The sequence below is a fragment of the Coturnix japonica genome, chromosome 7 (assembly GCF_054131305.1).
Source record: "Coturnix japonica strain WE chromosome 7, WE-NBRP24, whole genome shotgun sequence".
Lineage (NCBI taxonomy): Eukaryota > Metazoa > Chordata > Aves > Galliformes > Phasianidae > Coturnix > Coturnix japonica.
The window spans coordinates 6,722,394-6,738,256 of NC_140669.1; the positions used below are offsets into that span (position 1 = coordinate 6,722,394).

At 37.9% G+C, this 15,863-nt stretch overlaps 1 protein-coding gene across 4 annotated transcripts in view; it reads right to left on the minus strand.

Annotated features, from left to right (window-relative positions):
- CSRNP3 (cysteine and serine rich nuclear protein 3) overlaps positions 1-15,863 on the minus strand; it is an 86,679-nt gene that overhangs the window by 54,876 nt on the left and 15,940 nt on the right. For 3 of the 4 annotated variants that reach the window (XM_032445886.2, XM_015869175.3, XM_015869174.3), the window contains exon 2: positions 6,549-6,719. In XM_032445886.2, the coding sequence (XP_032301777.2) occupies positions 6,549-6,696 (148 nt within the window). In that variant the 5' untranslated portion in view covers positions 6,697-6,719. Of the gene's footprint in view, positions 1-6,548; positions 6,720-15,863 lie in introns of those variants that run through there. The other variant, XM_015869182.3, reaches the window with a different exon arrangement.

Below are 15,863 nucleotides of genomic sequence, written 5' to 3' on the forward strand. Positions count from 1 at the left end.
GTGTAAAAATGAAATGCTGTCTCTGCTCCAAGATTTTCAAGTCCACTCCGCACTATTCAGAACTTTGATAGTATAATATGAGCAAAGTAATGTGTAAAAAAATGAAAAACAGTAGGAGCTGATAAGTGTTCTTCATTAGAAAAAATGTTTTAAAAAAATCACAGAAACTTTCTCACTTTTTTGGTAAAATGTGGGTCACCTACAGTTTCCATAGTAACCACTGCTGCACCGTAGCTCTACAGATGACCACTGCCTATGGCTGCTTTCTTTGCTAACAGGTGATGTACAGATACAGCTACGCCTCTGTTAAAAAGAGAAAAATCTAATGTAAGTGTTTGGAACTGCCCTTAATTTACTTGCAGACACAACTCTCCTGCTTCAATGTTTTCAAAAGTTTTTCTTAATATCCTTCAGTAGATAAGTTATTCTGCAAGCCAGCTGGAAACACTTGCAGCTTGTTCCCCTCATCGTACATAAAGTACTGGCATGCTTTCCTTCCTAACATACTGGACTCCCCTACACCTGCTTTTCACCAGTCACAAAGTTCTCCTATAGCAATACTCCAATTAAAAACAATGAATTAAATCTCATGTCACAGGAGGTACTCAGCATTCTCAAATTTTATTCATAGTTCCCAGGCTTAAACAATGTATTCCGTACACAAAACAATGTAATTTGCTTAAAACACTGATTCTGAACATCTTTAATGCCCAAAACAAGCACAGAACGCAGAATTTATACTAAATGGATGAAATGAAAAATGACAGTAGATTTTAAAAAAAAAAAAGAGTGGGGTTGGTAGGGGAGGATATTATTAGGAGTCTTTCTGAAGCTTCATTTGTTGTGTAAGAACACAAAGAAAATCCAAGGGAAGCTTCCAAAGGGCCACTGGGACTCTCAGTAGGAATAAAAGCTGGCAATAGGACAGGGCTGTCTTGAAAAAGAAAGCATAAAGAAAAATTTCCAGACAAAAATGAAGCTATTAGAAGTTATAAACTGGTAACAGAAAAATCTTTTTTCCTTCTTTTATGATTTGATTCATCAATGATTTCCCTACAGGATCTAACACAATGGTATTAGACCACCCAAGCTTTCACTAGAATCCAAATGTCATCAAGTTTCCTCATTTCTGAGAAGCAGAACAGCTACAGTTAGCACTCAATCTAAGTTATTTACCTCCAGAAAATAAAATTCTGGTATTATTTCCCTAAGACCACGGAGAAATCCTGCACTAAAATAATTCCTATTCACATGTTAACCTCATGGCTTCTCCAGGGCAAGACTAGCTCAAGTCCATACTTAAAATTAGCTGAAACAAAGAACCAATTTTAAAGACTGGAGGTTTAGGTACGTTCCTCTTTATCAAGAAAGTAACAGTCATTACAATTTAATGTTTTTTAAACTGTATAAACGTGATACAGGAAAACAAACTTCATATTCTTTATAATAATTTTACAAATGCATGAAAACCATTTAAGTTATTTCACACATTAGAATAGTATCTGAAGACAATCACTACTATAGAAGGTTTAAACAAGTGGTTTGGATCTGATGTACTACTTCAATCACACATATATACACATGTATTGTTTTGCATCACAAATCAAAGACAAACTATCAAGTTTAATTATACCAAATTTCACAGACAAGGGCAGATCAGCCAATCTCATTTCACACATCACGTTACCATCAGTACACACTCCTGAGTGCAGACCAGGATTTGCACAATTGTAAGGTGCTTTCTTCTAGCAAACACAAAGCAGAACTGCAAGTGCTACAGAATCCCAATCAACATTTTCCAGTAATTTTCTAATGTGTTTCTCAAACATGCTTTGTGTATCATTGTAATGAAAGATGATGAGTCACTTTTACTAAGAGTTTACAAACTGTCACAGTATTAAATTCCTTCTTGATAATCTTGATAAAACTGGCTCATTCTCATTTTGTTCACTAGCCCTACCTCTTTCCCAGTTATGAGCCAGCCAATCTGTGGCCCTTTCTGCAAGCTAACATATTTGCCAAAGAAAATCTGTTAGCATTTTCTTGCTCTTACTATAAAACACCCTGTTGCTTGTCAGACTCCCCCTGCCTCAGGGAACCTCTTTTCATTCATATATGATCTGATTAACAAGCCATCTTTCCTTCCCCAATACCTCTCTATTAGCTCCTCTCTGCATTTCCACTAATTGTTCTCCTGTGGATTCCAAGGGCTTTCTGTTCCCTTGTAATCCAGAAAAAGTCACCGTCTTGTTCTCACCTCCTCTCCCTTTATTCCTTCTGGACACCCACCTGATGAAATTCTATCTTTACTCACTAAGTGCCATTTTGCTGACGACTTACAAAAAACGCTAAAACAATCTCAGAAAACAACCTGCTGTGCTGCTTTGAGCCATGTCTTGTTCATTCCTATATATTTATATATTAACAAGGTAATGTAAATATCCATGCAGTTTGAAAAGCAAGAATATCCTAAGCTATAAATTACCAATAATTTTCCAGAAAGTTACTTGGCAGTGGTAGCACTGTTTTCATCTCAACTGTTCTATCTGAAACATTATTGTATGTGAAGTCTGCCACAAGCAGGTATCCTTATTTAAGCAGCAATTCAATTACAGAGCTGCTCAGTGAAGAACATCTTGATGCATTCACTACACTCTGTTGATGGAAAAATACTGTACAGTCCAAAAACTGTTTCAGCACTTCACTCTTACTCTTTACCAATCAAAAATCACAGTTGTCATAGAAACTGTAAAAACTGAAGTCAGTCATGACAAAACAATGGGATAATGGAAAATGTCTGCTGGCTCAGGTTTTCATGTCAGAAATGCCTCAGTGAATTTAAATGGAGACTCAAGTACTTCCTCACATCTTGTAGCAACAGGTGTGAATATTGTTTTTAATAATCCGGTCAGAGTCTGGAAAGCAGGAGTATTACTCTTGCTTTACACACAGGTTATACTAAATGCTGGAAAACCCTTTCCAAGCAATTCAGCATGAGCCTCTGGGTTAAGGAGACTGAATTTCTTTGATTCAGAGTGCAAGATATCCTGAAGTGACTTTTGGCTGCTCTTCTCACAATGTCTATAAATCTCGTTTATGGCCTTCTAAACCAAGGCAAATCAAACATTACTTTAGGAACACACATTGCCATTAGTTTCTGCCTCTTACACATTCTACCCAGAAAAAGAATTAAGCTGCAGACCTCTGCCCCAACCCAAAAATGTCCAGCTCCATGCAAAACATTATTTTAGGTTCTCTGCATGCAACACATCAGTAAAATAAAGCTCTACTCTTGATTAACAAAAGCTACAAGAGCCATCTCCACCATCCTGATCCGAATTTCAGATCAAAACCTACACATAAGTGTTCTTCCAGCCTTTTACCAGGATCACCTGACATCTGATGATTATTGACTGACAGGTGCAACTTATTGCAGCCAGTTACCCTTCAAGCAGATACCACCATTCTGAAAAGAAAATAATCATAATACGCAGGGAAAATAGCTAGGCTGGCTCCTTTGCAAGTGAACAAACTAAGTATCTTTTAACACTTCAGTGACCCTCTTTGCCTATGGATTATAATTAACAGAAAGGGTACAGTTTGCTATATCCGTCATTGATCTATAGAAGGTTAATGGACATTAATTAGATAAACTTTCCCACCTGTACTAGAGCATAAGTTTGGGCTAGTACAAATCCCTATCAGCTTCCCTAACCATGAGTTTAGAAGGAAGTTCTGATTTAAAACAAAGTGAAATCTTGCTTCCAATAAAATGAATGAGTGAAAAAGTAAACTTTCTTCAAGGGTTTAACGAACACCATTCACCTTTCCTATACACAAATGGCATGAATTAATTTGCTTACATAGCACAGCCATCTTATCTGAAAAGAACTGCTTGATTCATGCAAGGAATCCTTAAATCTTTGGGAAGGATGGAAGGGAGGAAAGAGTTACAGCAACTGGAACAGCAGTCAATAACACATATGAAATGTTGTAACTTCTCATTCCTTGGTTCTGTGCTAAGTTTCACATCTAAAGTACTGCTTAACGTTTCTATACGCTACTAGTGCATTTACTGCACTTGTACCTATACACATACAAAACCAAATATATATACATATACATACAAAAACACTTTTTCAAGTTACATATACATTTATGCACGTACACCCCACTGTTTTTTGGATATTACAAATACGTACAAACATGTACTCTGGCATACATCATATACTGAAACTGGCACATTCATTTCCATGGATGCTACTGGGAACATGAAAACCAGTAAAATGCTACTGGAATCTTTTAAACGCTTTGGATATGCCCAACATTTACTTCTGATTAAAATTCATGACCACAGGAAAATAAATAAAAGGATTAATATAAAATGTTGAGTATTAATTATTAAGAGCAGTCTTAATTGATGTTTAGCTTATGAAATACTGTTATATTATTACATTCCACTATCACAAAGAATTGCTGTGTGCTGACAGGGATTACTGGAGCTCATGGTGTAATAGAGGATTTTTTAGATTGCAGTTGCGTATCTCAGAAGTCCCTTGGAGAAGCAACGAATCTGCATATGGACTGATAAAGAAGAGCGAGAAGAACTCATATGAATCTTCTGAGATTTCTCTGAATAGCACATTGGCTTTGGGCACACAGTAGGAGCACAGACTTCAGGGAACACATGTACAGCATAAAACACACCACTGCATAAAGTGGGCTGAGAAGGAAAGAATCCAACTGATCGCGTATGAGGTTAGAGCAAATACACTTTATATTTTTTTAACAACCTGCTGTTATACATATAGCATGTGTTACTGAGGATGCAGTTGTGCATAGCAGCAAGCCATGTTTTCATGTTTTCCCATGCATCCAAACATTACACAACTTAATCCTGCAAGTTTATCACATTTTTATTTGTGAATATTCTTATTTTAACTTGTGCATCTCAAAGTGCTAGTAAATTTTAAACATCTGGGTTTTACAGAAGCTAATGACTAGTTCAAAACAATACAAAGAGAATACAGGAACCTGAAAATGACTGACTATTGCCAGTACTTTGTTGAAAAGAAATGTTCTGATACAAGGTACAAAATTCCAAATCCTACTGTACAAGAAAATCTTACACAAGCCATAATCTGTGATCAATTAAAAAACACTCACTCTCCCCAGAAAATGTAGTAGCACACTTCTAAACACAATGGTTTTAGAAAAATAAAACTGTTTTAGATCCTACCGCTAATTTCTTTTTGAGGAAACAAACAGGAAGTAACCACAAGTGCCTCAGCTAATTTATATCAACTACCACATTTTCTTTGACTACAGTTCTGATGCTCTGATATAAATACAACTGTAAAAAGAAGAATACATGGCTTCTATTTTAACTCCATTGTATTGTCCAAGATTCGGCTACAAAGAACCATGTTCCGTAAGTTCAAACTTCAGTATTTATTCATACTTCACACACACAAAAAACCAAATCAGTTTCTTCTGTGATTTATAAAGTCTGTTATTGTAGTAGTCACAGATTTTTGTCTCTTTGTTTTGAGTATTTGTTTGCTCCTCTCTCAAAAACCTTATAAAATAGTTACCCAAGCTGAGTTGCTTTAAAGTACTGCCATTACCTATAGAAATGACAAGCAAATACGTTGTAGATTTGTTGTGAAAATGAAAAACAAAAACCACACAAAAATGGAATACTGGCCAAAGCTAAGCAAAATAAATGTATCTGCACCATGCCCCAAAGCCTATTTGCTAGACTAAAGCACTGGCAGACTGCCAAGTGGAAGAAATTCCAGACTGAAAACCATATTGCAAAGCTCAGAGAGTTCAAGTTCAAGAGCCAACAGCAAGAGCCTAAACACAATCAAAGCAGGGTAATGAGATGGGGGTGGGGGAAGGGGGGTTGACTTCTCATACCTACCTGCGTCTTAGATCATCTCAGTCTTTGTTCTTCTCACTACCATTCTAATTTCAGTGAGAAGCCTAGCAAAAATCTGGGTTTTTCAAAATCCACTCTACTAGCTGCTGTCTGTATCCTGTTCTTCAAGTGTCTCACATAGATATCAAGTATGAATACTACACCTTCTCATAAAATATTATCCCTCTGCTCCGATGAAGGGTAAAAGAAAAAGACTGAGGCTCAGGTGACATTATAAGTGATTACAGGGATGACCTGCCTGATTTGCAACAGATATTGCAGGCTACTCAGCACTGAACAGACAGGATAAAGCAAAACCACTGGCCTCATAAATTAGATACTGCTGCTTTTTCCTCTTCCTCCAAATTATCACCTAGAACAGAAGATGTTCACCTGTTTTCCTAAAACATTTCTCATTCCCTAGTTATAACTGACAGGGTACAAAAGTGAAGTTACGCACTCTGACAACTGCTAACTTTTACCACAAAAATCTACTAGAGGAAAAAGTTGTTTAAACAAGAAGGATCTCCTCACACTGTTAAGAATAAAATGCAATACAACAGAAAAAAACTTCAAAATAAGTAGAACTTTTCTGGATGTCTTAATACAACATTTTAGTACTTACGGATAAAATGATTAGAAGCTGATGGGTGGACATTGCTTCTGCTGTCAGCGCTTTCACTGCTAGAAATGTCATCATCTGAATCCCACACACAGGAGCAAGGCGAGGTGCCATTAACTTCTTCAAACTTCCTCTTTAAAATTCCACTCATCGCTGCAATGCTGTCACATGCACCTGTAACAGGAACAGAGGTAATGAAGCATTGAAACACCTGCCTGCTGTCCAAGTCTTCCAATTCATTTCACCTGGAGGAGTTTATATATCATTCTGATACCCCCATCTTTAGTTAAGTGGCTCCTTATCATAGGTTTTTAAACAACTTTCACAGGAAAAGCTGTCCAAAAGACATTCCAACTCTATTACATACAGCCTTTTCTTCTTAAGACAGAAAGTGCTATCTGTATTCTACCAGAACACTCAACATTCTGCAACTAATTTTCAGGCACAAAACTAAATAATAAATATTTCACTTTATGCTTTGGTCAAGCATGAAGTGTACATAGTCCCATATAATTCAGTAAAAATGCATATTCACCAAGTACAGTGCAGAATGAAACACTCAGCACTAGCAAATGCCCACATTTTTGGTTAGATTTTAGAACATGAGACACTCAGCATCTTGTCAGGCCAGGCCCTGCAAATACCATAGTGGGGTCATTTAGCAATTTCAGTTTATGCAGACATTTCTGTGGAGCACTTAAAGTTATATTCAGAGCAGTGGCACATATACTGACCATTTCCATTGATACAAGGGAAGTGCCATGGGATTGAACCTATCCTTGTGAACTTTGCTTTCTAACAGTACTGTCCAATATGGTTGTTTCTCCTTCATTTAAAATACCTGAACTTTTTATCCCTGCTTATGGAATACTAAGTGAAAACAAGATCAAAATTCCTAGATCATGTTAATGCACCTAACAGGCAAAATGAGTTATTTTTTTCCTATACATTTAATTAAAACAAAAACAAAACAAAAAAAAACTTATAAAGTTTGGGGTTTTTTTTTGTCAGCATCATTACAGATTGCATCCGTGTGATGTAATTAATTGCAAGATCTTAATTTAAAAGTTACCGATAATATCTGCTCTCTGACTACACTAATCAGTGGAAAGTTGCTGTAAATAGCTGGGGGGGAAAAAACAAATTTAAAAAGCTGCTGCTTGTTGCTTCCAAGCATTTAACAGCAAAAATTCTCATTCTTCTAAACATCACTTGCCTTCAGCTTCTATAAGCTGTCAGTTCAATTCAGTTTGTAAGGAAGTATTTTCCTCCACTAAATTTCATTTTACCTTTATGGATGCGTCTAATTGATAGAAAAGACTCCAATATAGATGTGGAATGCCATGATAACACAATGTAATGATAAGAACAGATGCTATATTATATGATCTTCAACGCTGAACTCAGTTGTCTGCAGAGCTTACTAAAAATTAAATAACAAATATATTAGGTTCTAATGCTGTCAGTCACACAAACAGTTTTAAATGCATATGTCTGTCATGATCTTCTCAACTTCCTTTACTATTTACAAAAAAACATGACAAACATCACATGCTCAGATCTCAACCTTTGCCCTTTTCTCAAAAAATAAGTAACTATACAATGCAAAGTATTATATTTCGATCCTAAGGACAAGGAAATGATCATCCTCTATCTCCTTACAGTGTACAATAACATCAGCAAAAAACAAACAAACAAAAACCAACCCCACTACCTTCCTTAAATACTTCAGTTATTAATAAGCAACAACACAACCCTGCAAGGAAAAGGAAACCCACACACTGACACAATGAAAACATAGAAAAATATAAAAATGGAGAGGAGGCAGAATAGCCCAAAAGATAGAAACAGAAATAACTCTTCCAAACTGCCCTCCATGTCCTCACTGTATCTCTTGCCAACCACCTTTTCCACTGCCTCCTGAAGAGCTTACAGCACCGAATTTGCGAAATCACAATTATTTCCATGGCAACAGCCTGCAATATCAAAACCAAAGGATTATAGCTTGACTGCAGAACAGGGTAAAGAAGCAGCTGGAGTGTGAGAAAGAAAATGCTTACACTGAAACATCTCAGAGAAAAGGCAGAAAGAGTAAGAAAAAGGCTGACAGAGTTTTCTGTGCAATCAAAACCTAGGTCAAATCTATGTCTAAGTACATTGAAATTGTGGCTACAGGAGTCCTAAAGCTCCAAGTCCAAAGAAGCTCTGTCATAACTACACTGCAAGGCAAACCTAATAGCTGTAATCATTACCAGTGTGTACACTGTCACAAAGAGCTGATTTCATTGCCTGAAATGATTTCTAGACTAAAACCTTTTTGCCAGACATTGTCTTCTGCAAGTACATCACACAGTGCCCAGATGACTAACATGCAACTTGCCCCTCAGTAAAGCTGTCACAGATGGTAAGAGTCTCTGTAACCATAACTGTTTACAGTTAGTAGCAGAAACAACTAATTTTAACAACGAAGAGTTTTAAATTTCTTTGCATTAAGCACAGCCCACACTTGCATCAAGCACCATGAGCTGGTAGCAGTAAATCCATCTTATTAAGATTTCTGCAATAAACCCTACCATATGATTTCCAGGATCCCTGGAACTAACATACATATTAGTTCTAGGCCCAGCTAGCTAATATAGTTAAGCCAGGGTACAAGAGAGCAGTGGAGAAGCTGACTATCACCATGAATTTAGGTGCTGCCATTTGTTTAGTATCTGTTGATTTGTATGCCTCTGCTATCAAGTCTCTGTAGAAAAACACTAGATAAGAGAAAGAAATGATACTTTCATTATACAAAAGCGTGGATAACATGCAGATGACATCTGTTTGCACACACTATGTACCAGCAGGAGATACCTTCAGAATCACATCTGTATAAACAGCTGCCATCCCATAAGCCAATATTCTTCAGAAAGAAGTACATCTGCACACGACTGTGGCAACGCCTGACACAGACAAGGATTCTTTGAGGAAAGGGCAACTTGCCACAGCAGAAGCATGACGTGTGCCTGCAGGGAGAAGGACCTCTTTCTTAAACAAACCCATCCATCTTCCCTCCTTTTCCTCACACTGGAGAGAATAGTGCTACAAAGAGCACGTAACCAGGCCTGGACCAGCAAGCTGGCAAGGCAAGGCCTCACAGCACCATGGCAACAAGTCGGCCCACCGGTGCCCAGCCTGAATGAGGAGCTTGCAGTCAGTGGTACTGCTGGGAGAGAAAGTCCCACCTGAGTGTGTGCATATTTAAATCCATCACATAACCTGTAACCTACAGAGTAAAATAATGCAAAAGCCTGGGTAAATTGACTCTTTCTTGTGCCTGAAAGGGCTGAAGATTTTAGAAAACCATGGTAACAATCTCACTGCAGGAGTCCTTTAGAAAACTGGTATCTCCAGATACCAATGAAAAGCCCCAGAAGAGCTCTGTCAGAATGGCTGGTGAGTGAAAGGGAGGGGCAGCAATACATTGCTTCCTGTGGTCCCACGAGAAGCTTTTTCCTCGCCTGCTGCCCCTGAAAGACACGCTGCCATGCCAGCTCCACACACTGTTAGCTATCACCTGCAGGCCTTCACTTCACCTTCAAACAACGAAAAAGCAAAACAAAAATACAGTCCACAGAACAAAAAGTACTGGTAACAGGTTGGGTAGGCAACACACAGAGAGGAAAAGGCTCTTCTCCTAACTTTCACTTCTGCTATTGCTTTGACATGTTCTAAAAGATACTATGAAAACAGACAAGCTGCGATATGGAAATAGGGAATTCAGAAAATCTTTGCTTTGTGACAAAGACACCTCCTAGCCACAATTTACAAAGAAATGACTGTTGCAAAATTCAGCACTAGTTATATGTATAGCTTATATGTTACCAGATGAGTAACTGAAGAAGTATGGAACATACCTGTGAAGACACAGTCATAAGCATGTATCAGCATACCACAGGTAACAGCCAAAACACAAAATCAAAGACATATGAAATAATGAAATAGGCCCCTGTCTCAGATCACACATCTTCATGTTCACTACAGGAAACAGATACTGCCTAAAGCTCCAGTAAGAAGAAAAATAAAAATAAAAATTAAAAATAATAAAAATAAAAATAAGCAAGAGAAAAAGCCCAAGAACACAAAAGCATTTCAGTTAAAAAAATAAAAATAAAAATCCAAACCAATTTCTTCTTTCATTCACTTATGAAACCTTATTTTGAACTGATTCCTTCTTGAGAGCTGATTGTATACATAATAAAATCTACTTGGATAAAACTTCTTATCTGGAAACAAAAGAAATGCCAGGCAAACAAAGACTTAATACACGAGTAACATAGTATCTTGCCTTGTCTCAAATGTATCAACTGGAAGCAAAGAAAAGGTTAGACAAGGTCTGGAGTAGCGATACAGATTCGCTTCTGAACAGAAACCTCTCCTATGTAGATGACTGCAAACAGAACAGGAGGATGCAGAAAACAGATGTTACACATAAAACATTACTGCTCAGTACTCATCACAAACAACTCCCACCCACTGGCCAGTCAGCATGTGCTATAAGATGCTAGGAAGACTTGGCAAATCATTTCACAGTTAAATCATGAATATTGACGCCCACAAGCAGAGATGTTTGGATTATTTGTCGTGGTTCTTTTTGCATTTAGGTTTATTTATTAGCTCACAAACAAAACAATATATTTTTAAGATACTTCTCTTACCTGAAAACATCAGTAAGAATTGGTCATGAATTAATCAAGGCATTTGCTTGGTTACACAAATCACACTTCGTTATTTTGCTCTTTGTACAGCTGAGAGTTTTTAAAGGGGGGTGGGGAGGGAGGAAGCCAAAACTGAAAGCATCTACAGTGACAACATCACTCATGCAAAGAATACCATTTGCTTGTAAAAATGACTATTCATGTAAAGGACTGCATTAATGCAGACACAAATCCATTTGCATGAATGCTTGCAAACAGTGAACAGCAGAGGTACAAGAACATGAATCAAACAGCTGTTCAGAATTCAAATTTATGTTTGCAATACATGTTTCCATGTATTTGGCAGCTCTAATCACAAGCACCAGTTGTCAGAGGAAGGCTCTGATAATTTCACAAGTACAATCTGTAAAAATTAAAAACACACAGCGGGATAATTCCACTTAGAGACTACTGTGTGGGCACAGGGAATACCATTAGTATAATCTTATTCATGAACTGCTGCTTACCGCAGGGGTCAGTTACACAGACATAAACTAGGAAAAGGCTTTGCTTGCTTCAGACTAGCTAAACCTACAGCACTAAGTAAATCCTACAGGAGTAAGGCTGTGCAATTCAACCTGGAGAATCTGTTCCAACGCTGCAAACTGAATCCTGCCAAACCAGCTCTTTGCAGGGTTTTTATACTGTCGCTCTAGAGAACTCCTGATTTCACACTTGAGCACTAATCCACAAATCTTCCAGACTGCCTACACATTGTTGCATGCTCCACTGTACACTCAAACTAGCTCCGCTGGCAATGAACTTAGAATGCCAAAGGGATGCTGGCATATGCTCACCCTCCTGTCTACGTTGTATGGATGTAACAGTGAGTGGCAGTTCTATACCCCTTCATCCCAGCATCTCACAAAGACTTACACACAAGTGTACAAATATCCCCCATTCACCACTCAAATACAAAGTGTTCATATACAGCAGCATTAAAGCAACCTTCTGATGACTGAGTTCAACAGCTACAGGAAACACACACAGTTCTGCAAACAGAAGAAAATTCTAGGCTAGCTCTCCTGGGCCTTCTCTCAGCATGCTCCCTGAAGAGCAAAGAGCGATGAGTAAAAGACAGGGCTAATTCAACCAGACATCCAGGAACTTTGCATTCAGCTGCAGGGTGCAACCTGGCAGAATTGGATTCAGAGGCACTCAACAAGAGAGAAGGATTTCCCATGCAGATGAGATTTGCCCACAGAAGCTGTACACTCTGACACAGTTTCACTCATAACTGTTTTCTAAGTGAGCTGTTGCATCAAAAGCCATTTCCAACAGAGCAAAAGATGCATCAAGGGCATCAAATCCTGTAGGCAAACAGGAGAAAGTCAAGCTGCAGCTGGGTCACAAATTCAGGCTCACGACACCTAACCTTCAGATCTAAGTCATCTAAGTGAATGTTAGCTGGGTCTACCATGGGGTCCCCAAAGTTTTCAGGTAATACCACCAAAGACCTGGTGCTGACCAGTTCTCTTCCGTAAGGTTTTAAGGTTTGGTGATGAAATTTCACTGATTAAAATCTCACCAAAACATTATGGAAGATTTGCTCTCGCTACTGTTTGAAGAAAACTAAACAAAAGAAGAAAAATTAAAAAAAAAATAATAATGGTGCAGTGTATTTGGCCTTCCCTACTGAAGTACATTCACCCCAGAAGAAACTTTCAAACTCCTATGCAGGCTCCCAGAAAAGGCTTATTAGCTTTTAGACTGCTCTGCTGAAGGACAGGGTGTGGCAGAGCTCCAGCTAGGAGGCATCAACCATCCATAAAATTGAAATGTGGGAGAAAGAGCCAGATACTGCTATAGATCCTATTGACTTCTACAGATACACAGCCTTGTAGCAAACGACCAACACAAAGATGATGGGAAGAAATGCTCAGTCTGCTATTTGAGGCATGGCGCACTAGCAGCACATTCTTATTGCATTTCATTGCAAAAAGACAGTATCTTGTTTGCTGAGTCTCTCCCTAGCATTCCCTGCCTGGAATGAGGCTGAGTCCAGCAGTAGTATTTTTAGCATGCTTTTGGAGTAGAGCTTTTGCATTGAGCTGCTCCCAGCTACACAAGGAGCAGCAGGGCCTAGGTCTATAGTGGAGACTGGAAATGCCAATAACTTACAGAGTACTGGAGATGAGTGTTCTTTAATTTAAATTTTGTCCATATTAATAGGCAGTAACATTATTAAGCACATTGAAACCACCCTCATAAAGTTTCAGTAATGAACCTGCACACTGTTCTTTTCTGAACATCAATCTTGCACACTGCCAGCTGAGGAACAGCACAAGATGGCAGGATACCTTGTAGAGCTCAGTATGCACCTGCCAAAGCATACTATGGACACAACTGTTATATGCCAAAACAGTCTTCAGAGCTCTTCAGCCAGCATGCAACACAGAGCAAAGCAGCGTGAATTTAAACACACAGCCTGGCTGCTCATTCACCATAGCTAAAGCTGGGAGTGCCAGCATGAATTCAACAGCTCTTCCTCCAGCCCTATGATCTCTGCATTCTGGTAGTGCTGCTTCTCAAATCTGCAGCATCTGCCAGAGCTCTAATAAACAAATAAAACATCTAAACTCAAAAAAACCAAAATGAAACAACCCCCACCAATGTAAGTAACTCTGAACTACGCTTTCCTCTTTTACCCAAAAAGACATGAGCAAACTCATCCAGCTTAATGGTGTACGTGTGGATGGGGGCAGGTATGTGTGCATGGACAAAATTTAACAGAGGACTAAATGTTTTTTACTTTGCTCTTGCAATAACTATTGACAATAGTGGTGCTACCTATATATAAGAAGATAAAAATGTCTAAGAGATGTGAGGTTAGAAACAAGAAATAGAACAGTTGACAGTTTCTAGCAAGGGGAAATAACAAATGTAGTAATATTATCTGTCTAATATAACCTACGCGGTCTGATGCCAGAACTATTAATTTCTCTTTTTTTAAAAAAAAAACACAATCAAATAAAGCATAGAATAAAACTAATCTGGCAAAAACTACAGCTCATCTGTCTAGAAATTGCTACTGAGCAGGAAATAAAGCAGTGTTCTCTCCATGTGATCATCACTGTTTCCACAAACTGGGCACAGTGACATACAATATGTGACAAATTTACTCACTACTTTTTCAGCAGCTGGGAAGTTCTGATTCTATATCCAGAAATTAAAGGACTCTTGTGACATTGGCACAACTCAGCTACAGCTGTAGAACACACAGACGTTACTTCCAGTAACTTACCACATTCCTCAAATAACATTCAGATTTATTTCTTATCTCCTTGTAATCTTAAATTACATAAGGTTTTTAATTTTAAAGTGACCTGGCTTAGCTCATCTCAATACAAAAACAACCATACCAAACAACAACTAGAACACTATTCTCAGCAGGAAGGCCTGCTATGATTAATTTTTATTATCCTCATAGAAAAATTTCTATAATCCATTTAATAATCTGCCTTATTAATATGTTAATACTCTCACAGAATTAAAGATACCAGATCATGTCCTCTTACTCATTTCAATTAATAAAACCAAGTATTCAGCTCTGCCTTTAAATGACCTTTGGTACTTGTGCTGTCAGCTATAAATGGATTTTAGTATTAATTTGCAGAAGATAAATAATTAATCTGTGTAACAATACCTTGTAATATTTTAATGTTGCCTTTGAGACACTGCAAAACAGGAAAAATACCTCATTTAATGCTGAAAAATACATTAATCACTGATCTTGATCTATGCCACAACAAAGCACGTACACTATCTAAAAATAAAAATAGGCCCATTTTGCCCACCATACTATACTTTCCTATACTGCATATAGGAAAGGTTTGTCATTTGTTCTGTTCTCTTGGCACAACCAGGAATCCATCCAATGGAAAAGAAGAAGAGAGAAAAAGAATGACTGGTATTTCTCATATGTTCTGAATATCAGCTAACAAGAAAAATAGTTGTAAGATGTACAGGAAATCAATAAGGAAGAACTGGATGGAAAAAAAAGAAGTAGATTTAATCCTTTAAAGAATGAAGTTCCTTGGCCATCATTTACAGAATACTATTTCTTGCTTACAGCAAGTAAGTGATTGTAAGTAATTTTGTTTTTGACTTTTGTTTAAGGTAATTGAATATTAAAATCATTTGGATGCCACTTCAGTCACCTACCCACGTAACTAATGAGGTTTTGTAGTAAAATTTACCTCACTGGAGGTTTTGTAGTAAATTTTAAAGTGTGTTTTACTTGCACAGAGTTAGATTACAAAAGCAGGGCTTAAACATACTCTTCATACCATCGATCTCTCTGGGAGTGAGCCTGTCTGCCTGCATCCTCACATATTACACAAGGCACACTCACACCCCACCCTCACCACGAGCTGTTTTTCCAACTTGCTGCCTGCTTTCAGGTTCTTCAGCAATCCTGTCCCCCACTCACGTACTCCCTTCTCAGGTCTGCGACCACAACTAATGAGGTTCTCTCATTTCCACATCACTGGTGAGTTCCAGCAGTAGCTAACTGGGAATACTGGATAGAACATGCATATCTTCAGTTCAAGTAGAATACATGAATCATTAGGGAACT